Source organism: Sardina pilchardus, chromosome 4 (genome assembly GCF_963854185.1).
Source record: "Sardina pilchardus chromosome 4, fSarPil1.1, whole genome shotgun sequence".
NCBI lineage: Eukaryota > Metazoa > Chordata > Actinopteri > Clupeiformes > Clupeidae > Sardina > Sardina pilchardus.
In genome coordinates this window covers 10,528,930-10,553,736 of record NC_084997.1, presented here as the reverse complement: position 1 = coordinate 10,553,736, position 24,807 = coordinate 10,528,930, and the positions used below count along the sequence as shown (strand labels likewise).

The following is a 24,807-nucleotide window of genomic DNA, read 5'->3' as shown; positions in this document are numbered from 1 at the left end:
AAAAGGATTCACACCCCTGTCATTTACAACAGCTTCAGCCGAATATGCAATACAACCAAAACAATACCAGTGGCACTTAAGTCAAAGTGTATGAACACAGCTGGGTTCCAAATGACAACAGCCAAGCCACACACAGTAACAGTTCAAAGCGGTGCTACCAAACGCAGCGAAGCCTTTGTCGATATTGTCAAGTCTAATTATGAACACTAAGGAGTCAAAGGAAAAAAAAAAAACCTTCAGAAGTCAACCACTGTTCCAATAAGCCAAGAATTTATAGTCGAAGTCAAAGTATTTGAGCAGCAAGAGTAACTGCTGTGGTTCTTAATTACCTTACAAATGCACTGTAGCTTTATGACAATCTGGTTCTAAACTAATTAGTACAAATCACATCAAATATGACGTGCCTGTAATTATGGATCTAGCCACTCCAGACATTAAACCAACAAGGACACATTACATTGACCAAATAAAATCTTTTATTATGAGAGAGATGAGGCAACATTGCACGGCATGAGCTAAGACTTCAAACACCGGCTCTGATCTGATTGTTGGGAGGGATCGGCTTGCCGAGATGGTGGCCCACGGTTAGGCCAAACTGAGCTTCAGCCTGCTGCTCCTTCACCTCAGTCTTCAGCTGGAAGCCGCTGCCGGTGTCAAAGTTGTCAGAGGGGGCGAAGGTTAGCGGAGTCTCGGTCAGAAGACCCTGGAGACGCTGGCGCCAGTTCTCCAGCATGGTGCCGCGGGCCTCTGATGGGATGTGTGGTGGAGCCCAGAAGATCTGTGGAGCCAGGACGTCAAAGCCGCAATAGTAGAGAATGCCATTCTGCCAAAAGGTAGGGAGAGAAGACAATAGACAGTACAATAAACCCCAAAAAAGTCAAAATTGATATTAGTAGCAGGTTTGATCAGTGGTCAGGGGCACAGATTTACTGTACCTGTATGGGCCACAGTGTGACGTTCATGTCCCCATTGATGCCATTGGAACTGAACATGGACTCATGGGAGCCAGTGGTGAAGGACAACATGGCTCGCTTTCCCTACGAGGAGACATGAAGCAAAGTGATAACACGAGTCATACTTCTGTTGGGAGACATCAGTTATATAGCAAACTCAGCAGGAAATGAGGCTAATAAATAGTGCAAATACGCAACAGAACACACTGAAGTACAGGGGAAATCCAGACCTTGAAAATCCCTTGACTATACCGCTTCTCAGACGTGAAGGCAAAACCTTGTGTGATAACACGATCAATCCATCCTTTCATGATGGCTGGCATAGAGAACCAGTACATGGGGAACTACAACAAATGAATCATGACCAATACTCTTAGCTGCAAATCCTTCAGTAACATGATGCTGGTTGCAAGTGTTGGTACAAGTTGTAGCCTCGTATGAGGAAAATTGGAAAACTGAGCAGAAGATACCTGGAAAATGATTAGATCAGCATCAGTCACTTTCTTATGCTCTTCAACAATATCAGCACACAGTCGGCTCTCCTGCCAAGCCAGCATGGTTTCCTCTCCATATCGGAAGTGCTCGGAATTCTTCAGCTCACCTACAAAAAACGGGTGGTGGTGGGGTAGGGGTCAAACCATACTCAGAGTAACTGAAGAGTTTAGGGCAGCTTATAGCCATTCATTAGGAAACATGTAATGGAATTGCTTGAGGCAAAAATGTTTGAACTCACCTGTGATGTCATCCTGAGTAGCAGTGGCTTTAAACTTCATGGCATACAGGTCAGACACCACCACATTGCAACCCTGTGCGGTTAACAACTCCACTGCAGCATCCTTAGCGGCAGCATTGAAGGATCTAGTGCTTTGGTGAGCATAAACAACCAACACGTTCTTACCTACAGTAGATTATACACAACGAGACAAGGGGGAGGAAGTCAAAATGGCATGCTAAGAAATTACAAAGCTCACAGATCTTCAATTTAAACAGTCAGAGGAAAAAACTAAATATTTCTTAAAACTTTCAGGAAACCACTAACCCATTTTGTCAGAAGGTTGTTCAAGCGAAACAGATTCCAAACACTTCAGGAGACTGATACCACACTGAAGGAAACCGGGCGTAGCCACATTTTAAACTCTTACAGCTATTAACCAATCAGTTTCACCGGTGCCCCCCCGATTAACGGCCACCAATCGAAGGATACACCTATTTAAACTACCTGCTGAAAGCAATTTGGCACTTGTCATAGTAAGTGTTTTCTTGTTAGCCTCACCTGAGGTCACTTTTGATAGCTGATGATAGGTATTGTGGCATACAGGTCTACACTCGTGGACCGAATGAAATTAAATAGCTGAGAACAGTGTGACTTCATATATCGCACTTAATCTGGAATAGCCTATGACCGTTTTGATCTGTGCAATAAAACCCACCCCTCCTCACTCAAAAGTGAATGAAATGTAAATGTACCACCAATAGAGGTCGCCAGACACCATGCAAGTAACGATAACGTAGGTCTGTGTCAACATCATAGGTCTGAACGTATTTGTAAGGTGGTCCTAGGTCTACCTGTTGCTTAATAAACGTCTGCAGGCATTTGTAGGTATAGCAGTTGCTGTTTGCCTTTCATAAGCTACGTTTTATTTAATATGATTACATTTAATTTTAATTTAATTTAATTTAATTTCATTTAATTTGTTTTCCAAAAACATGTTAGGCTTTATTCCAGCTAAAATAAACACTAGTGTTGTTTGGGTAGGGTAAACTTCATTAAAATCTCACGCGCGGACGCATATGCGTAATCGGTTAATTGTGGAATAGACCCTCAAGTTATGTCATGAAATTTAGACATGCGGCTACCTTTGGTCTAAAGTTGGCCTGGCCTATGCTAGACAGGGGTCCGAATCGAGTGTGCCTTTAAGAACTAGGCTACAAGACAAGGGTTCTGTTTTTAGCGCTGGTCTCTCATCATTAAAAATAGCATGGAGGGTGTGAGAGAGTGCGATAGCCTGCCCCTTCAGCTGCGCGGTCGCAAACTGAAAGCGGTACCCCGGAACGTGTATTCATTTCATTCTAGGCTTTATCCGGGCTAGGAGCACAGTTTGTCATGTCTAACTTTGACAGTTCAGTACTGCCTGTACAACAAGTAGGCTAAAACGAGGAGGAGAATTAACGATTTATTTTTTGTTTTTATTAGAGCTACTTGTTTACAAATACTCACCGTTTATATTAGGGTAGTTCATTCATTGAGTAGGCTTCAATATCTATTGGGAGTGGGAAACGAAGTAGCCTTGTCTTCTTCAACCGGAAAAGTAAATGCAAAAACTTTAGTCTAAACTTGGACAATAAAGAGCCGTTCGTGGACGGAGATATAGAGAGTAGCCTATTTCCACAAGGAAAGCGACACGTGCGCACGTCAAAACCTGTGGAGAATTTACTGCATCTTCTAAGATTACGTTGACATTTTCAGTGACTGAAAAAGAATCAAGGAAGAGAAGTTAAGACGGATGTACCACAATGCGTAACCATTTGTGCTTCACAGAGTAGTTGCTGGTGATTTGTATTACCGAGCCACTGTGTAGACTACACGATTGTTTTTACAACCTGGAAAATGCGTCCTTTACTTTAATGCTGACCTCGTCTATTAGAGGAATTTATGAAACGTGCTGGACGACGAAGTAAAACAGGATATTGTTATTTATCACATTGGAGTAGAAAAACCTAAAAGGAATAAACAACCATGGGGACACAAGGACCAGGACGGAAAAGAATTCCTAACAAAGAACGATTGACAGCAGAAGATGATGCTTTGAATGTAATTGCGAGAGAGGTAAGCGTAACACTTTAGAGGGACAATAATTTCTTTCACTGTTTTTTTGCATAAAGAACACGATGATCATTGTCATGATTAGATGGCCATTGTCATCTGAGATCATGTTTGTTTCCAGCCAATATATACCTGATTAAATCACAGGGAACTTAGTTACTTTAGGCTACTTCTCCCTCTTCGTCCCGATTAACACATGGTCGGTAGCTGAGTCGCATGGTTAAAGTGGCAGACTTTGAAGGTGGAAAGGTAGTAAGTCTAGGACGGCGTCTAAATCATATGCTGAGCCTAATACGCTGTGCTAACCTGTCATAATCCTGCCACCAAAGTTCAGATCTGTCCGTGATGACAAACAGCCACAGGTGGTCGATCTGACAGGTGTCAGAGTGGCCATGTTGTTGCTGGTTTGGCACATTGGCAAAAAAAAAGACCAATCTGCAATAGGACAATGAGATCAGTATTAAGGCATGCTGAAAAGCCTAACCATCCATACTTTTTATACTTCAAATCATTCGGGGGAAATGTCTTCACCAAAGGGCCAGGCTTGAGCAAATGGCAGCCACTTTATTAATAGGGTGCTTTGGGGCTATAAAGCATCTGTTGGGGAGCTCCTGGCCTGGGGGGGGAGAAGACCGGGCACAACTCTCACAGCACTGTTAGAAATCGGGCCTCCGGGACTTCTGTGTTTCAACTGTGAAATGCATACTGCTGAGATGCCTTTGGTGCAATTAGCTGCCTCTGATCTTTATTTAAACTTTCAAGTATAACCCTTGAAATTCAGTTCATATGGGAAAGGTGCTGCCTAACATGGCAGAAGGTCCTTATATCACAATGTCTTGAGGGAAAGAAGTTGGTGTGTGTGCAGAGGTGTAAACGTCCAGCTTCAGAAGTAAAAGTCCTGCCACATTTTTGTTCCAACCATTCACTTAATCAGCTGATTCTAATGAACACAACTTTTAAGTCAGCTAGTGAGAGAGAGAGAGAGAGAGAACATGAATAGGAGGTCAATATCTCACGAAGTTGAGTATTGAAATGTCTCACAATTTTGTCTCCATGTTTCCATACAATTGAACACTCATCTAGGCCCTCTTGATGGAGCCAAGGGGTGGAGAGTGCAGTTTACACCAATCAATGCAATGAGCATGAAGTGATGATAGAAAGTGTGCAATGAAAAATTTATTCTAGCATATGAAAGCAGATTAAGCTGAATTTGATTTGTGAGCAGTGTGTAGGGGCAACCAACTCCTGTCAAGTATTCATTTGTCGTTACTACATGTGGTTACAGGAAAAGATGCAGATCAGTTTAAGCTTACAACTGAAAAAGGATTTCCCTTCAGAACGTAAAGTCATCACTCAAACTGTTTCAGTCCATTGAATGATAGGTATGGACTATATCGTATCCTTATCGATACATGGGTAGAATTCCTTCCTGTGACATGAATTTATCATATCATATCATGATACTAAGAATATAGATGATGACATGTACTGTATATGTGGGGCAAGATAAGCAGCTCACATGTTATGTTGTATGAGAACAAACATGACTGAGTATGGAGTTCAAACTGTAGAGAAGGAAGTAGGGTTAATTGCTGCTGATGGTCAGGATCACGTTTGACTTTTTTATGTTTTCATGGCTCTTACGACTGCAAGCTGATGGGACTTGTGGCTGAGACAACTGTTGCGTAGAACACTATTTTCATACAATTATTCATCTCGTCATCTCCAAAAACACCACGACATACTGAGTGTGATACACCGTCCATCCTTAATGATTAAACCAAACCTCTAGATCACCTCCTGGGCCAAAGATATTCACCAGTAAAGACTGAGTCCATGACAACCTTCCTCTTCTGTTTGCGCTCAGCCACTTCCTGAGTGGATCCCCATTGCAGTGCAGGTTGCTGTTGGCCATTGCAACATGTTAGATTTGCATGTGTAGTGGGTGTGTGTGGAGCAAGCAACATGGCTGTGCCTTTAAGCAGAGGCAGTGAGAGCAGTGGAGACCCACTCTGCCCGCGTGCTTGACAGCCTGGTATGTCAGCCCTGATGAGCCGGCTCATTCTGTAACAAGGGCTTCAAAAATAGAAGGCCCTTAAAGATCAGCTGTTGGAGCGCTGCACTGTTTGACTGGGCAGAGCGAGAGTAGAGGGTGCTTATCATAAGCGAACGTAGAGAAGAGGGTCAACTGAGACTGTTGGAGACGTATACAGGGCAGAGAAGACATGTTGCTGTTTCTAACCGAGCTGGTTTAACTGGGTTGTGAAGGAATGCCAGTGTTTTTTTTTTATCAGTGTGTTGGAGATTTCTGGGGGGGGGGGGGGGGGGGGGGGGTTCGTAGGTTAACCTGTCCGACTAGACGAGCTGTGTCTGTCTTCAGGGCGAAGCTGTTGTAGGCTGTTGAGTGAAAGTGATTAGCCTAACAGGGATGCATGTTGTGGTAAGGATTATGTGCTGTGTGTTTGCAACATGTCTTGTACAACAAGTCATGTGATTCCCTTCTGGTGTAGGCCATGACAGATTCAAGGGGAGCAACAGACAGATTTTTGTATTCTGTTTGATCCACAATCAGGTCCAATCAGGTCCAACCCCGATTATTTTAGTGCCACACAACATACAGGTAGGAGATTTCACACAGCGGCCAGTGAATCAAGCCTATTTACCATCGAAAACAAAATCACAGCAACAAGGCAACCTTTGTAGGTTATGAATCAGGCACCTTCCCTTGTTGGTGTTTCATTGAATTATGCGTCCCAGACCCACCCTCTCCACACTTTATGTTTATGATCCAATCAGCAGCAACCATAAACTTTTTACAGCCAGAGCAATACAGCTGTGGGTGGAATTGCTGCCCTGTCCACCGTTAACATGAGATTAGTGTCCTTTTGACATAATCAGGTAACTTCATTTCTGAACATGGATATTTATACTGCTATCTAGTGACTTTGATGAATGGCAAGTTCACAAAAAGGTAAAGATAGATTGTATATGCATTTCATAGAATTCATGTCTCGTTTAAAGGGAGGGAACAGCCAAATAGTAGGCTACTTGGACTCTGATAGTGTATTGAAGTTTGAAGAAAGTATCTTAACAACTAAAAGTACCATGCAAGCAAGTAAGCAAAACAGATAGTCCTGCTCTGTCCAGCCCAGACCCAATTGTCCTGTGGTAGATGTATTCCGGAAATACTTGGAAACAAGTCAGCGGTTCTTAGAAACTGACCAGTATGAGAAGAGATGGCTGGGTTTTCAGCAATTAGGAGAGAGGGCATCCCATTTGTGGAGATACATTCCACAGAGCACAGCAGTTTTGAACTTCCTGTCCAGGGACATCTGCTTATGCTTCTTAAAATGGTGCTGGAATATTTGGGTTTAAGACGTACAGTAAATTGCTGTACTGTATAAAATTATTTCCATGTTAAACAATGTGCCCTACAGTTGAACACAGACTTAACTGACTTAATAAAACAGGCCGCTCGGTTTTAGACTAGTGATGAATATAGCAGCTCTCATTCAAATCTGATTGTGTTTTTCAATCTTAAAAGGATTTCTACTGTAATTCTTGCATATATTTACAAGTCAAAATGGGTCTGGTTCGATGTACTTAGACTGAAGGGTTGAGTCAAAGAGCCTGGCTGCCTCTGAATGATGGCCATGGTGAGGTGAGTGTGGTGGTGGACGTCAAACCATTGAGCAGATGGATTGGTTATCCACCCCCTCTAATAAGCAGCACTGCAGCCACTACATCCTCATCCAACGGCACTCTCATAGTCTCAGGAGCTTACCCTTATGGAGATGGAATTGACCGTAGTCATTGTCATTATACTGTAACAGCATAACAGTAATACAATGTAATAACATATTATGCTTATAATGAAGTCTCTTAATGCCTTAATTGTGCTATACTGTTATAGAATTATGGGCTTTATGCTAATCTGTGTGAAGACCTCCTGATCAGACGGCTGTTTTCCTGCCTGTAGATGCGGGTGTCTCTTTGGAACTGGGGTCTCAGGGGGCCTGGCTGGATTAGGCGGAGGAGTTTGACTAAATTGCTGTGCTGTTGGAGAGCGGCTTCATGGTGTTTTAAGACGGATTAGTCTGGACAGCAGAATTAGGGGCAGGGGATCAGTGACCCTCTTATCATGTGGAAAACATTCTGTCCTGTGGAGACGGAGAGCCACTTTGAAGCACTTTGAAGGGAAACATGTGCAGCCTATACATGTATGCGGCCCTAATGCCATGCTCAAGTGATCTCCAGCGCCTGAGATATAGCTCAGTATTTGCCCCCATTCCAAAACAAACAGTAATGTTCTACACAGTGAATAACTTTGCACGCCAGTTTTTGTTCAAAATGTGTGAGTTTTGTTTTTGTAATACTCTGCTTTCATCGGAGTGAGAACAGTTGTCGGTCTACTGCAACTCATTTGGAATTTCTACAGCATTCATCTCACTCGGCAGTTATCTTGAATGAACATGTAAATATGCCTGGATCTCAGAGGCGTAATGTCTGAACATTGCGCAACATATACAGATCATGACAAGCGGATAAAAAAACGTTGCTGTAATGTAGACCACTCACTTGGGGAAAAAACTCTCCTCCACTCATTCCCTTCATCCCCTTACTCAAACTCACTTTGTATGTTGTTTGGCTGTCCTGACCACATAGAGTGGGAACTCTCCATATAAGGATGTGGGCACACTCTGGTTTCTCTTCCTCGTCATGACGTTGCTCAAGCGATGATTGTTATCATGAGCCTCTTCCTGTTTGTACTGCTCTTTCTGGGGGCTCCGTCCAAATCAGTGGAGTGTGCCTGACTGTCTGGGCTTTCAAGTACACTTGGGCGTGATCCATGACTTCTGAGTGTTAAGGAGTTACGACTGCAGAGCTCATATTGTACCTTTGTCTCTGATTTCTGCAGTACAGAAAGTGGTGATCATTCTGTTTTGAGGCAGGCCGGTTGGAATGTGCCTGTTGTAAATTACATTGATATCGGTGTATGTAATTGAGCTTAAACAGTGCAAGATAGAGAAAATCTGAAACAGAATGTACAGGGTCACATTGTTAGAGGTTATGTGATAAGACTGTTTGCTGACAAGAATGGAATGCCACTGCAGAATGTTTCCTGTGACCTTGGACCATAATGGTTGACAGGAGTATGTTTGCGCGCTGAAAATGTTTGAATTGTTCCAGAAAAACAAGACATCGGGCATCTTGTCTTCCTTTGATGGCAGCATGACCCCAGGATACGAGCAGCTGACACCTCACACCATGATGTAATACCATTGTGTTGTTTAGGTGTATAGCTGATGTGACAGTATAGCATTGCCATAATTGGTGTCAGACAACTCACAAGTGGTAAATATCATGTGATGTTACATGTTGCAGGGAGCAGTATTCAGAATATGGCAGGTTATAAATGGTCGCTTTGAAGTCTTGGGAATTATAATGTGTCCTATGTTTAAATCATTGAAATAGGTTGTTTTTGTTATCATATTCTTGCTATTTACAGTTGTTTCTCGGCAGACATGTTTTAAAAGCATGTCATCTGTAATCATGCCGCTGAAACGTCACTGTTGTGCGTGGGAAATCAAAGCCTTTTGAGACCCATGGTGCATCTGTAGTAAGACCACAGTTGGGAAGGAAACAAGCAAAAGAGGAAGCACAATGTTGCCCTGCCCTTCTCACATCCCCACATCTGAGCAATCCCCTGCTCTTTATCCCTCTCTTCTGACCACACTTCAGCAACTTCCTGAAGTCACTCTAAACTAAACAAGGCCTCGCTGGCTGAGTCAGTGAGTCAGTGAGTGAATGCTACGTGTTGTGCTCGGAGAGTTTTTAAGCTCACGTCCTCGTGCCGGTGAGATGTGTCCCGACCGCACAGACAAGCCCAGTTGTTGCGCCGAGCGGCTCATCATCTCCTCTTTCACAAACCCCAGTGCTTCGTTTCACAATGATGCTGTTAGCAGGCCATCCCCCACCCCCTCAGGTGGCCTGTGACTTTCCCCTCTCCTCTGACAGCTGTGGCATCTCCGATCGCAGAGTAACGACACAAAATCCCCCCTCCTTCTATTCCCCTCCATCAATGTCCCTTCTTTCATGGAACCATACTTGTGGTTGAGCCTCAGGTTATGTGGTCTATGGCTAAACAATGGAGATGACTTGAAGGCATGCCACTGTCTTTATTGTCATCTGGGAATGGTAAGCATGGATTGTGTGAAGTCACTGTCCTCTTCACAGAAGGGTGGCTTTGCCGAAAAATGAGTCCTTACTGTCATAACTTCTCAGCCTCTTGTGATCAGGCCATAGCCATATACCGCTGGTTTTGAAGGGTGCGGTGTGCAGCTGGGTGCTGTGCCTGCCGCATTCTTTTCGTCCTGCCTAACTTTTCCAGTCTGGCTCAGTTATCTGGCCATGTCCTTAGCACAGTTCTAATTTTGGCCGTGGTTGGGAAAAAAAACAGGGCTTCGGAAACAAGAACCTCTTTTTTTGGGTATAAATCCACCACTTCTGATACACAGAGGGGTTTGTGTTTACTTGACATGGCGGCCTGACAAATAAAGCTTTCGAGACTTTTTCCTCGGGCACGGAGTGTTTTTATGTCCGTCACAGTCAGGCGTAGGGTGGGGCAGAGACATTTTTAGAGTTCACATAGTCTCATCAGATCCGACTCAATTCTCTTTTCAAGTGTGCAATGAAAAGAGTGCGTGTGTTGTTGTTGGTGGTGTCGCTGAATGCCTGAAAAGGAGCTGGAACAATTGGCTCCCTGATTGGAGAGGGGTTGGGAAGTTTGACGCAAGTGAGGCGGTAATCAAGAGCTCGCAGGGTCGCCATAGAAATGGGCCCTCCTGGATTTGTCTCTGTGTGTGTGTGTGTGTGTGTGTGTGTGTGTGTGTGTGTGTGTGTGTGTGTGTGTGTGTGTGTGCGGCTGTTTGTTTGTGTGTGAGAGAGTGTGTCCCCCCCCACCCTGCACATTCATGGCTGTGAAAATGTTTAGTGGTGCTCCAGTGCCATACGGGGGAATTCTCCCAGCATCCGCCCATTGTCCCGTCTGCGTGCCCTAAGATTAGAGCCGCTGCTAGGCCTGCCTGCCTGCCTGCCTGCCTGCCTGCCTGCCTGGCTTGCCCAGGGTGTGTGGGACAGACTGGGAGTGCTGGGTGATTTGGCATTTCACTCGGTGCCATTTGTCAGCCGTGGCCATGATAGTGGACTGAAACCCTCTCGTGGCTGTCAGCAGATGCCTAACTCTCTGAAAGACAGGATACAGACAGACAGACAGACAGACATGCCCCTTTGCTCAGAGGGAATGGCACCCATGGGATGGAATGGAACTGTTTTCAGGAATGTTACTCTACTGTTCCAGACTCCTTCATACTGGGATAGATCTAGAGATACTGTCTGCCTGAAAATATTTATCAATTTTAAAATTTAGTCTTTGAAATTGTTCACAACAATGTGGCTCGTAAGTCATTCAATGTGTAGTTTACTCTTTTTTTGTCTTCTCCAGGGGTCTGTCATAGCTGATAGAGTTATTATAGGCTGCTATGCAAGTGGGCACACTGTTTGGAAGGCTAGGCTATATATAGAGTCCAGTAAACGTTATACATTTATAGGCCTACTGTTTTCCAGTAGCAGTTAGCATTTCTTGTTCTTCATATCGTCACTGGACTGGCATGCATGCCGCTGACCATTCCACATCAGGGTGCCATTTTGGGGGGAGAAATGTTTCCTGAACAGATTCCCGATTAATCAAATGCCATGCTGCTGGTGTAGCAACACAGAGCAGTCTGTTATGTAGCCAGTCTCATGTCGGGGCGAGAGAAGGCAGCCTGTGTGTGTGCTAGATCTGCTGTGTCTGATACAAGCTGTGTCATCACGCACACGCACGCCAGCCCAGGGCACAGTGACAGTGTGGTCTGTTGTGTCTGACCCAGAGAGACGTGGTGGTCTCTCCCCCTACTGTCATGTCCTCTGAAGAAGGGACTCAGCATTACAGGCTCCCTCTGCGTATCTGGGATCTGAGGCTGCGCGCTCACTGCAGGGGAAACGGAACCGGCCCTCTAGGGCCCGGCAGGACCAGCCACAGAACAGCGCAGAACTCGGGCTGAATTAGAGCATTTTCTGGATATTGATAGAGCTCCGGTCCATGTAGGTCAGTAAAAATAGCTTTGAAGGAGAAGAGAAGAAAGGAGGGGAGAAGAGACGAGGATGATGAGAGGAGATAGAGATAGGGAGGGAGAAAGAGAGAGAATGAGCAAAAGGAGAGAGAGAGAGGAGAGCGAGAGGACACAGAGAGAGAGAAAAGGAGGGGTGTGAGCATCCCTCCATTCCGTTAGTCTCTGGGAGGGTGCGAGCCTCGGGAAGGTGCATCGGCCTCAGGGATGTGTGGGAACGTGGACGACCCCGGCTTCCACATGCTGACTGAGACTGACATCATGCTCTATTTTGAGAGCTGCAGGAAGGTAGCATGTGTGTGTGTGTGTCTGTGTCTGTGTGTGTGAGTACAAATGTCTGTGTGTGTGTGTGTGTGTGTATGTGTGTGTGTGTGTGTGTTTCTGCAGGTGTGCTGGTCTCCAGAGAGATACAGTCTCGTGCTCTGATAGCTTAACTGCAGATATTCAGCTCTGCCAGATGGGTCGTGTGGTGTAGATAGTGTGCTGAAGTGGGGCTGTGGTCTCTGACCGTGAGCGGCACAGGAAAGGGTGTGTGAGGCAGACTTGTGAATGAGTCAACTGTCTGAGAGGCTAAAGAGCGCAAATGAGCTAGCAGGCCCTTGTTCTCACTTCTCTAGAAGCACCCAACATGAGCTCAACACTCAACTGAGTGTGTGTGTGTTTTCAGGCAGTTGCTCTGCTACACTGGTTTCAATATTACTGACTGTTTTCTTACATACTTCGGGTGTTGCGTTTTTCTGTGCTTGTCACGTAGTGAGTCAAACCAGCATACCAGCCCTGTTGACCTAACATTCATATAAACATCAGATTATATTGTACCGCTTTTTTTGCTATGACATGTTCAGATATTTTATGCATTTCCTGTGTTTTGTCATGCTCCATGGCAACAGACGCTGTACAGAGGCTGCCAGTTGTGGAGTGTGCTGTGTTTGACTTGGAGGGTCTCATGTATGTCTGTCTGGACTTCAGAGACCTCCCACAGCACAATGCTGCCTCAGACCTGTGTGTGTGTGTGTGTGTGTGTGTGTGTGTGTGTGTGTGTGTGTGTGTGTGTGTGTGATTGTGTGTGTGTGATTGTGTGTGTGTGATTGTGTGTGTGTGTGGTTGTGTGTGTGTGTGGTTGTGTGTGTGTGTGTGTGTGTGTGTGTGTGTGTGTGTGTGTGTGTGATTATGTGTGTGTGAAGCCTGGAGTTGTTTGCTCCCTGTGGTTTGAGTGGGGATATTGTATAGATGGAACAACAATACAAAGGTCTCATTTCAGCCAGCAAAGTAGCAGTTGGACATTGTACAGAACATTTATTAAAAGCAAACAAATCAAAAGCGGAAAACACACTTGGTTACTCTGTTATTTCCTTTGGCTCTCCTCCTCCTTTTAAAATATATTACACCATGGCTTTTGGCCCAAGGGCACCAGCATCACAAGATGACTCTCATGACAACATGACAGAGAAACGTATTAAGTCCCCTAACTAAGTCATTAAGTCTCATGGCATCTAATGCTGTATTTGTTGCACACTGCATGAACTTTCTGTAACCTTCGGATGGATCCTCCTTAGAATTACAGTAAATCAATATATGCGATACTTTTCCCAATCTTAGACTACTTGCATATTGTGAGGACACCGTAATGTATGCATGGCTTGGCCCTGATCCTGTGCACTGAGCAAACAGCTGAGGCAGCTGAGCTGTCCCATGCGTCTGGCCTGCGTGGGAAACTGTGCTCTCTAGTGGCTGTGGCCTGATGTGGCGTCCACTCCTGCTTGCTGATGGACGCTCTGGTGAGGACAGACACTACTCAGGATGTCATCACTTCCTGGCCCACTGACTGGCTGTGTCCTGTGGACTCTGGCCACTGACTCCCAGACCATGAAGCTGACCGAACTGTCCACGTCACATTAGACACACTACTGTGACCACACAGGGCTTAGAATCAGCATGTTCACATACTGTAATACTGCCAAATTCCTTAGCTATTTGGTCAATAGAAAGGGATGGACTATACATGGGAATATATGTCGTAACTTTGTTATTCTTTTGGATGAAACTGATTCTGATTCATAGTATTTTGTGACAAGATAAGACAGTTAAAGTTAACTGCTGTTAATACACAGGTGCGGTACTTTTTGACACAATGCATCTTATACATGGGAAATTACTGTAGACCCATGTGGTCGAACGCACGCGTTCACTTTAAGAGACTACCGGTACACTCATGAAATTGACAGTGTTGCCTCATACATAAATTCGCATTTGCATACAGATTTAGAATTGCCCTCTGTGCATAGACCAAAAATTAGAGCGAGTTTTCCCCAGACAGTACGGGATGTCCTGAATACCAAAGTTGCCATAGTCCTTTGATTAAATGCAAGTGGTTGCTTGTTTGCTTGATTAGCTGAGAGACACTCCCCAGCATGCGTAATGGCATTAGGGAGGGAGAAAGCTCCTTTGTGACCGGCCAGGCAGTGTGCTGCACAGACCTGGAGATTGTTTACGTCTGCTGGGAGTTCAGCATCATGGGCCTCTCTCACAAGTGTGATCTATCTGGAGCCAGGCAGCTGCTTCCTTGGGAAAGCCCGTAAGAAGCCTCGCCAGGAAAGGCAGGTCCCTGAGAGACTGACATTTTACGTCGTGGAGGAGAGGTGCATTCTGGGAGCTGGTGATGTCAGGGGTGAAAGGACGGGGGTAGTCGAAAGACTGAAAACTCAGCACAGGAAATGTGTCAGCAGCAGATAAAACTCTAAATCTGTAAAGATTCTCTCATCAGCTGGTTTATTGAAAAGACTTGTTTGACCTCCAGAAAGCATTGAGGCAGATATTAGACACAGAGGTATGAGTGTGCTAAAATAAGTGATATCTGTTAAGGCATACAAATGTGCACTTCTAGTCTCCCACTCTGGCGTGAGGTTGTGAGGAAACTGGTGGTTAGGGGGTGGGTAGGGTCATGCCGGTTCCCCCTCACTGATTGGACGAGAGCAGTGTTGTCCCCGCCTCAAGGCCACTTGGCCCCCCTCCACATTCTGCTGCCGTCAGTAACAGGAAGGAAGTGCTCTCGCTCACACACACACACACACACACACACACACACACACACACACACACACACACACACACACACACACACTCACTTGAGCACAGCCTTTTCCTTAAAAGGAGCTGCTCCTACTCGTCAGGAGCTAAATCAAATGCTCATACACTCAGAGACACATGCTTGCCATCGCACACTCACATGCACACGCACACTGACTAATACACACACACACACACACACACTCACATGCACACACACACTGACTAATACACAAACACATAGACAGAGACCTACATACTGTACACACACATATGCACAAACGCACACTCTCTATCTATCACTCAAGTAAAACCAATACTCTTGTAAACATATCCCTCTGCGTTGGTTAGCATGAGCATGTAAACACGGTGTGGACCCACACAGCAACACATACAAACATGTGGTTTAGTAATTATACCTCTGGATCACTGTGCATGTTTTGTACGCACACACACACACACACAGTCCTACTAGTTGAGCTCCTATAACGGTTGAGACTTGATTTGCATAATGAAGAGTACAGATGTCGTATGGTTTGCATGTTGCCAGGTTGCATAGTACTATTTTAGGAGCACTGAATTGGTTCTGTGTCATTTCCACAGTGAATATACTGTAGATCTATTTCATTGTTTAGAATGTGATTTCAAGCACAAGTGAACAGTGCTTTGGGTGGATTATGTCCAGCTGTTAGGGTGTTACTGGGCTTATAATCACTGCTATCCCATGCCAAAATCGTGAGCTTTTAGTGCATTGCTAACGAGTTCTATATTTAATCGTCTCAGCATGTCTGAAATGCCTTTTAACCAACCGACTCAATTCCTCTGTTTTTGTCTGCCCATCCCTTCATCTGTTCTTCTACCTTTCTCACTTTTCACTTTCCCCTCTCTCTCTCTTTGTGTCGCTCTCTCTCTCTCTCTCTCTCTCTCTCTCCAGGCAGAGGCCAGGTTGGCAGCCAAGAGGGCAGCGCGGGCAGAAGCCCGAGAGATCCGCATGAAGGAGCTGGAGAGGCAACAGAAAGAGGTGATTATCGCACACACACATGCTGGATCCACAAGACCACACATAAACACACGCCATGGGCCCGTCTCCTTAAATAACCTTGTAGTGCTTTCAATTACATGATACTTTTACAGTTGGAGGGTTAGGACCTCTAAATAAGGAATGGATCATTTTCCTTTCGAATATGCTGTTTCAGGCTCTTTGACATCGACTCGTCTTTTGCCAAAGCGGTCAAAGTGTTGACAGGACATCGTTAACAATGGCCTTTTGGCCCACTGTGCATACACAGCTGCCCTTCACCTTCAATTGAATACAGTCTAGTTTGAATAGGCAATTAAATACATGTTGCTCACTCTCTTGAAGCATAAAAGAGAGTGAGTGGTTACGCAAGTGTTCACTGATTTTATTTCTATATTTTTTTTAATTAGTAGTGCTCGACAGTTTTATTAGGAGTAAGTGACCATTTTTTTATGGGATACTAGGGATCATCTTTAAAAATCCAGTCCATTCACTTCTAACTGATGTCAGAGAGCAGTGTAATTTATCCCTTCCTCTGGCCTTAGGGGATATCGACACTCTTCCTGCAGGATGTTCGGAGATTTAGCTCAACAAAAAAAGAGAGACTGAACTCCCAATGGCAACAGCTTTCCCATAGCCTGTACGGGACCGCCCCATCCCCTCTCTTTCTCTCTCTCTCTCTCTCTATCTCTCCCTCTCTATTCAGTTGAGACAACAGCAACTGGGGTGTTTGCATACAACTCTGTATTTATCTTTCATCTTTCCTTTCCTTTTGATTTTAAGACCTGTAAGCCTTTGAGCGTCCCACTGGAGCCATAATTCCGTCAGCACCCAACTGTTAAGCCAACACTCGCATGCAGCACAATTACAGTAATTATCCTGTTGTTACCCTAAAGTGAGTTGTTCCCCTCCCGGTGTGGTCCTCCCACTGCACGGAGTGATGGCCTGCCTGCTAACTGGCTCCACGACGGGGTCATCGCCGGGCTGGACGTGCTGGGTGTGGGGTCCGCTGGCCACTGCTGGTGCCCTGTTTGTGTATGTGCTGCTGTCTGATTGCAGAGAGACAGCTGGTGAAGCTGGCGAGCCAGCTGGAGGTGTCCGTTCACAGGGCCTCAGATGTTTAAACGGCCACTTTATGGCCTCCCTCTGGTAGGAGCGGGTTAATGGATAACAGTCTCTCTCAGTGCTTCGGTGGCTCTAGTTTAGAGGAGAGAATGAATCCTTTTTAATGGAGGGTTTAGTCATGCTTTCCTTGGAAGGTGTGAGTGGGATGAGGGAAGTTGCAGAGAGGTGTGTCTCAGTGGCCACTCCTGTCTCCTGCCCTTTGGTAAACGTCACCGGGAGTGTGTGTGTGTGTGTGTGTGTGTGTGTGTGTGTGTGTGTGTGTGTGTGTGTGTGTGTGTGTGTGTGTGTGTGTGTGTGTGTGTGTGTGTGTGTGTGTGTGTGTGTGTGTGTGTGTGTGTGTGTGTGTGTGTGTGTGTGTGTGTGTGTGTGTTTGTGAGAGGCCAAGTGTGTACTCGCCCAGTGTCCGTCTCCTTCATCCAAGCAGCGCTTTCAGTGGGCTGTGGAGTGTGATGTAATGCAATGTAATGTAGTGTGGAGTTGAGTAGCATACTGGAGCCCTGGAGCTTTAGTGGCTAATGAGACGGCACCAGAGCAGTGGCAGACTCCCTTTGTAACGTAAACAACTTGAGGAATGTGTGGCAGTGGTAGCTAGTTACGGAAGGTATGATGGTCATGCCACAGACTGACGATTGGAAGAGGGATGTTTTGGGAAGCTCGTAGATTGCTAGTGGATGGTTGCTCGAATGCCATAGCATTTTAGCAGGCCAAACTCCCACACTGCCACTTTATACTGCTGCTTTCATTAAAATAGTACCCTGTTATTTCTCCAGAATTACAACATTTATGTGAAACCATGTTAATATCCCTGCCAGCACAAGCTCAGAATAAATAAGTCCCACTGGATGTCTTTTGTATGAGCATGAACTCACCGTAAGTGGAGGAGCTCGTCCGTCTGCCATTTGTGAATCAGCGCCGTGGCCTGTGGCAGCTGCGGCCAGCACCAGAAGAGGTCAGTTGTGGTCACAGGTGGATGGACACTGGGGGAGGATTATATCAACCCTTTTAAACTCAGCCCTTTCGAATGCTACACCACTCAAGTCCTCAACCATTCCGTCAACGTCTCCCTCCCGCTAAACCCCCTTCGAAATTGTCTGGCTTGTAGGCTGGAACTGCACAGCCTCCCTCTCTGAAAGCCCATTGGCTGGGGAATGGATATGTCTATGTTTACTGGCGCACCACAAACATATGCATATGAGCAATCACCAAACACCCTTATGCAATCCTGATACACACACACAGCACACACCTCGTCACAAACACACGTACACACACATACGCAGTCACACTCCAGGGATTATCCATCACTGAGGGTTAAGCCCAGTGTGATCAGGAGGTGTATGGCAGTGTTTGGGTGCATACTGTGTGTGTATGTGGTCTGTGTGTGTGTGTGTGTCTGTGTCTGTGTGTGTCTGTGTGTGTGTGTGTGTGTGTGTGTGTGCGCGCGCAGCTTTAAACCTCCTGCCAAGTCCTAAAGCAGATTAGCAGGCTGTGCTCTTTGCACTGCCCCACGGCGTGTTTTCGCTCGGCTCACTCAAAACCCTCGACAAACCCTCTGTTGACGTTCCACCTGTCGGACACAGACCCCATGGCGATCGGCTTGACTTCACCCTAAGACCCACCCCTTGCTCGGGTCGAGGAACGTCCACACGCGAGGACCTCTTCGACCGAGACCCGTCTTCACGGGGGGTCTCGCTGAGCGGAATTCCGTGTTCTTCCGTGCGACTCGGCGACGTCGGTCAGCGCTCGGATCTTCGCCGTCGGCACCCCCGGCGCCAGACCAGGCAGCTCCTGAGGCCCCCGCGAAGACGCCGCCGCTGCCGCGCATGGCACGGAGGTGGCGGGGGAGGGAGGGCAACGCAAGCTCGGCAGGACGGCTGGCAGGCGCTTGGCGGGGCGAGGGACGCGGGCGGCGCTGAGCGGGCGCCCACGCACCCCTCTGTTGAGGAAGGTGGGTAGAGCGGCGGGCACTTAAGCAGCCCTGCACAGCCTTAGCGAGACTAGCTGCTGCTAGTCTTAGCGAGGCAGGAAGGTAGCGTGTCAAAGGCAGCCCAGTCAGACTTGTCTAGTTAATTCATCCGGAGGAGATTCACACAGTGACCAGGGTCATGTCATGTATAGCTTCTCAGCAGGCGGTAGCCAGGAGTGACCTGCCTGCTGTGACCGGGTGGCTGGTGCGGCGCCAACTGAGCAGTTGCCTGGTGCTTCTGACTCTAGTTCTGAAGAGGTCGAGGGAATTTCCAGTGTTTTTAAATTGGGATGAAGCGGTTGAAACGCGTTACACTTGTTACAGTGATCCGCTGTGTTGTCGGTTGAGTTGATTTTCAGGGAAACAATCGGATTGAATGGCTTTATTGGAACTTAGCTCATTGTAATCACGCAATTTAGGTCAGTCTGGAGTTGTGGTCTGAGCAGTTGTGTTTCTTGTAAGCCATTATGTTCCCTTAACCTTGATGGCAACTATTTTCGTATCTCCTGATAGCACAGACGCTTTTTAGTAAGTCAGTCTGAAGTGGTAAAGCATGTGGTCAGACCATATTTCCCAAACCCTCTAACGGCCACAGAACTCAAGGGGAGAGGCGATGGCAAGTCCAGTTCTAAATCCGGCCGGTTTAGAATCGCTGACTCTGAGAAGAGCGTGACCGTTTTTGGGAGCCGGGGGTTTGATGGAGTGCCAAAGAATGTGCTGTGGAGGGCGAGAGTGTCTGGAGCGCCAAGGTTGTGCCAAGGCCTCTTGCGGGCCGAGCACAGGGGCAATCAGCGGCGGCTGATGGTATATGGCGGCACAGTAGGTGGCACAGGAGGAGATTGGGAGTCGGGGGTGAGGATGGATGATGGGGTGGCAGAGGTGGGTGGGTGGGTGGCACTGTAAGCAGTAGGAGGGCATGAATTAAGACAGGCAGGAGACTGGGGAGGACAGCCAGAGGACTCCTCGCCTTGGTCACCTGACCATCTGCACCACATAAGCTGTGTGCATCACAGAAGGCAGAGGCAGAGCGAGTCCGTGTACATCAGGGCAGTTGTGCATAGCTGTGGTCAAGTCTCTTTTTTTATGAGAGAGCAAGGGAGAGTATATTTTAAATGGCCAGACTGTGGCAGACAGTTAGTTGTTCAGCAGGCGCTACATGGTAGACATTTCAGCAGGAGAGCAAAATTTGGTGTGACTCGACCCTACATGTACAGTACGTAAAGCCTTTCAGATGTCCACGTACTATGGACCAGAATAGCCTGTTTAACTGTTAGTGGTCAGCCATCTGAAATGGACAGGCTTAGTGGTTCTCGATGGTGTCCGTTTAAAAGACCATAGTGCCACCAGTCTGTGTGTGTGTGGCTAATCATAGGAGCTGCCAACAGGGTTAGCGAGCCTGGGCACAGCCCCAGTGAGAGGAGTTAATAACGTGTGGTCAAGGTAAGCTCTCAGATGAAAGAAGATGATAGGATCAGCGCTTTAATTCAATTCACTGGAAGAATTCCTCTGACTGCGCATTGGTGAGTGGAGTTGTATTCCTCCGTTTTGGATTAACGGATTATTTTTTCAATATAATGGTCATCCTCACTAATATGGCTATGTCTGTGGTTTCTTACTGTATTGCATAAAGAAGCTTATTGAAGGGGTTAATGCAAAGATGGGGTAGCGTGCTAACATGTAATGCAAGTGTGTGTGTGTGTGTGTGTGTGTGTGTGTGTGTGTGTGTGTGTGTGTGTGTGTGTGTGTGTGTGTGTGTGTGTGTGTGTGTGAGTGTATTAGTAACAGTGGTTGATATACAAGTGGAACGTGTAGACAGGTTTGGCTTCGGCATGGTTGTGTTCTGGGTGTTTGAGGGAGCTTTGAAAAAGCAGGTCACTTTTTCGCAGCATGTTGAGTTTTTATTTATTTCCATTCCACCTGCCATAATCAGTAACGGATTAGCTGTTTTTGGGTGAGTGGTTTCACTCTAAGTCATTTGTCAGTGCAGTCGGGGCTGTGGACCGGCTGCAAGGGCGCCGCATGTTAAATGTGGCTAGCGTGACTCAGGAGGAAGCGCTCCTTGAGCAAACAGCTGCTCCCCCGACGCTCTGTGGACCGTTAGAAAACTCTAGAAGTTTCCGGAAAGAGTCAAATTGACAGGCAGCTGTCACGGTAGGGCAGGGGAGGGGTCTGCCCGGCCCACCTCAGGTGACGAGGGTGACCTACTGTAGGTCAGGTGACCGTCAACCTCTGCCAGACGTGGAAAGAATCTGGGTGTCCCGGGAACCAGGTCACATGTGCTGTACTGTGATCTCGAATATGCCCATGCCTCAGTTTCTGACAGTATGGCTGTGCAGTAACACCGCCCCCCCCCCCTCCAAAGCAGAAGTGTCCTCCCCTTCCTTTTCTTCTGTTTCACCTTTCATTTTCTGTCCTTTATTTGACCCAGAATGATGAGTCCTCATCGATATTTCCCTTCATTCATCACTCCTCTGTGCATTCCTGTTTTTCTTCCCCTCTCTGTGTCTGTGTTTCTCCTGCCTCTCTGCTGCTGCTCCTCTGCTGTATCTGCTGCTGCTGCTGCTGCTGTGCTGTAGATCTATCAGGTCCAGAAGGTAGGCCCCCCTTCCTCTCATTTCCTCACTATATCACATGGACATTCCCGACCCTGTGCCTCCTTCCTGATCAGAGACACCTGTGGAGCATTCCATTTTACATTAGCTTTTCTTTGTCTGAGAAAAAAAACATTTGACTTTGATCTTTTATTGCATGCATGTCTATTATATGAAGGATAGTGATTATGATATAAAGATCTGCTTAAGTACCTAAGCACTTATCACCTAGCACCTAAGACTATTAGAAGGACGGTGATTATGATATGAAGTGCTGCTTAAGTACCTAAGCACCGATCATTTCATCTCATTCTCAGCATACTGCATATTTCCTTTGAGGCCTCTCTTGTTCTGTCACCTGTTTGTTTCCTGGCTGATTTCCTGAGTCTGTAGTCTTCTCTCTCCTCCTTCCCTGTCTCCTTCTTCAGAAGTACTACGGATTGGACAACAAATGGGGTGACATTGAGCAGTGGATGGTACTGTAGACCTGCACCAGTTCCCTGTGTTTAATGTCAAAGTAGTGACAAATGCTCCTGAGACATATGCCTTACCCCTGCGCCATTGGCACTCACATTGTTCACATGTACAGCATCAAAGCAATTATTTTGTTGTTGTTGTTGTTGTTGTTGTTGTTTTTCAGAAAGCATGCCATGATGCATGTGTTTTCCTTCTGCATGTGCATGCATCTCTGTGCGTCATCTATATTTAGTTAGTTTGGAGTGGTGCTTTGTTTTGGTGTGTGCATAATAGACTTCCAAGTAAACGTTCCAAGGAAATGTGCCTGAAGGCCTGCATGCTTTCTGGACTTGCGTCAGCAGCATCAAAGCTGGATTGCTTCCTTGGAAAAGTGAATGGGTCTCCAGATGTAATCACAGCTCTGTCACTGCCCAGTACTCTCACCACACATTTTGTCATGGGCACTCGCTCACCTTGACAAAATACTGACTGTACCATGAGGTACAATAAGCTCATTCTGACGCATTCACTGCTGTCATTGGTCAAGGATTTGTCTACCCTTGTGTACCTGCATGCTGGGTGACTAACATCAGTGTGAGTGCCGTAGTAGTGATGGTACATATTTAACAAGAGCCCTGTTGTGATTCTGGGCAAAGTCATGGTTTAATCATCGGCATGACGTAATACTGGTGTCTGATGAAGTAGTGATGTCTGTTGTCTGTCCCTCTGAGAGGATTCCTGGTCGCGTAACACCTCTCTGTTGGAGCATGTGCATGTGTGTGTGTGTGTGTGTGTATGTGTGTGCATGTGTGTGCTGGATGCCCAAGTGTACTTCTTCCTTTTCCACCTCCATTCACTTCCATTCCTCACCTGTTTCCTCTCTCTCTCCACCTCTGTTTCTCTCCTCCCTCCATCGCTGTAGGAGGACAGCGAGAGGTACTCTCGCCACACGCGGAGACATGCCTCGGTCTGTATCCCCCGCCATCTTATCCATCCACACATTTTTTTTGCCCTTCATCCATTTTTTTTGGTCTTCCATGTTCCCCTTTCGCTGAAAAATCTGTTTGCTTTGTCCTGTGCGATCTATTTGGTGGTTAGATTGTTGATGTGATTACTCTGCTTCAATCAGTTTTTAGGGTCAGCTGCCTCAATCCCATGTGCAATATACACTAATGTTTTTGATGGATTCCCCAAATCACTAGAGTAGAACAAGCTGATATTTTGAGTGCTGGTGATCATGTTCCCAACCACTTAGCAGCTGTAGTAGTGCTGTGAAAACATTTGCAGGACTGTAGCTGTTAAATACAATCATGCATAGTATGGAAAGGTAAGAGAGCTCATCGACGTGACTGACTGTGTGGCTTGTTCATTCCGTAGTGATCGTTCAGTATTAATCATGCCCAAACCCTCTCCTCTTTTCTGTCTCCAGAACTCCGATGATGAGGAGCGGATGTCCGTTAGTAGCCGAGGGAGCGTACGGGTAAGTGTCCCCTCTTTGGTCTTCATTTAACCATGCGCAGAGGCTCGACTCAATCTCACTACAGCACGCCATCTCTCTGTCAGAGGCTATTGACTTGCCTTTGCCATTGGTCAGTTCTCTTCTGTTACATAATCGGAGATACAAATAAGATGGTACTTTAGAGAAACATTAACTCACCTGAGGGTTGGCAGTTAAGATGTAGTATGGACATGACTGTGGGCTTGCGTATATATTTGTGTTGAAGTCTTGGAAGTGTCCATAGTTGACATTGGATTCAGTGTGAGGACTCCTGATGTGAGATATAGCTGGCTGGCTGGCTGGCTGGTTGGTTGGTAGGTCATTTTGAGGAGCTGGTACACAGCTCCTGTGGTGACACCCCTTTCCCTGTGTGCAGTCGGATTTGGATGTTGTCGGGGCATATGGAGGACTCGGGAGCGAACGGGTAAAAACACTCACCACGACTACCGTGATAACCGTGTGATGTGGTTCATGTCTGTGGCGCTAACTCAGACTTAGCAATGGCATGGAACTTTCCCTTTGGGGATAAATTAAGCACTCTATCTGAGTAAATCTACCCATGATGTTAACTTCCAGTGATTTCCTCCAAGAGTCACTGTTTTTGATGCACAAATAAGGGTAGCAGTAATAGTAGGGAAGGTATTGGGACATTGTGAAGTTCTGAGACAAACTCTTGAGAAAACAATGACCTGACCAGTGAACTTTCTTATTCTGATGTCAGGAATAATAACAGCTGTCAACAGATAAAAATATTATGTCAACTCAATGATTTAAAGGACAAGCTGATCTAGAGTGCCAGATTTGTCCAAGATAAATGTATCCCATGGCCATTTAAAGTTATTTTATCCTTCTCAATTGTGTGTTGTGTTCAATAACAACAAACACGATAGCCAATGCAAGACAATGAAATATGACTTTTCTGAATATTTATCATAATCTGAATGGTTTTACTGGGTAGAAAGAAACATTTCGAGCAAGACTTGTGCTGCTACTAGATAGTTAGACACCAGACTTCTATTTTAGTCATAGTGTAATGCATCGCTATCATTAAACCATTTCCCTTTTAGCACCATTGCTTGTATCTTATCGCCGTTTGTCATTTTCTTGTCCGGTTCTGAACATATTTCCCCTATTGATTT

The 24,807-nt window shown here is 46.1% G+C and overlaps 2 protein-coding genes across 6 annotated transcripts in view; one reads left to right on the top strand and one right to left on the bottom strand.

The window, feature by feature from the left end:
• Nucleotides 1-458: 458 nt before the first annotated feature.
• LOC134078284 (NAD(P)H dehydrogenase [quinone] 1-like) lies at nucleotides 459-2,123 on the bottom strand. Its single transcript, XM_062534096.1, has 6 exons — nucleotides 1,993-2,123; nucleotides 1,687-1,851; nucleotides 1,424-1,554; nucleotides 1,184-1,297; nucleotides 936-1,037; nucleotides 459-823 (listed from the first exon to the last, which is right to left on the bottom strand). Exons 1-6 carry the CDS (start codon nucleotides 1,994-1,996, stop codon nucleotides 524-526), a joined length of 816 nt encoding a protein of 271 aa, XP_062390080.1. The 5' UTR covers nucleotides 1,997-2,123; the 3' UTR covers nucleotides 459-523.
• Nucleotides 2,124-3,033: 910 nt separating this feature from the next.
• Nucleotides 3,034-24,807, top strand: part of lrrfip1a (leucine rich repeat (in FLII) interacting protein 1a) — a 41,177-nt gene continuing 19,403 nt past the window's right edge. For 3 of the 5 annotated variants that reach the window (XM_062534093.1, XM_062534092.1, XM_062534091.1), the window contains exons 1-7: nucleotides 3,034-3,780; nucleotides 15,949-16,035; nucleotides 21,700-21,717; nucleotides 22,143-22,190; nucleotides 23,093-23,137; nucleotides 23,600-23,650; nucleotides 24,045-24,092. In XM_062534093.1, the coding sequence (XP_062390077.1) occupies nucleotides 3,691-3,780; nucleotides 15,949-16,035; nucleotides 21,700-21,717; nucleotides 22,143-22,190; nucleotides 23,093-23,137; nucleotides 23,600-23,650; nucleotides 24,045-24,092 (387 nt within the window). In that variant the 5' untranslated portion in view covers nucleotides 3,034-3,690. The remainder of the gene's footprint in view (nucleotides 3,781-15,948; nucleotides 16,036-21,699; nucleotides 21,718-22,142; nucleotides 22,191-23,092; nucleotides 23,138-23,599; nucleotides 23,651-24,044; nucleotides 24,093-24,807) is intronic. The other 2 variants (XM_062534089.1, XM_062534088.1) reach the window with 1 other exon arrangement.

Bases quoted from the DNA above. Each gene is read 5' to 3' on its own strand.
- LOC134078284 (XM_062534096.1), bottom strand. The intron at 1,555-1,686 runs GTGAGTTCAAAC...CGTTTTTTGTAG, and splicing joins TACTCAGGATGACATCACAG to GTGAGCTGAAGAATTCCGAG. The intron at 824-935 runs GTACAGTAAATC...ACCTTTTGGCAG, and splicing joins TCACACTGTGGCCCATACAG to AATGGCATTCTCTACTATTG.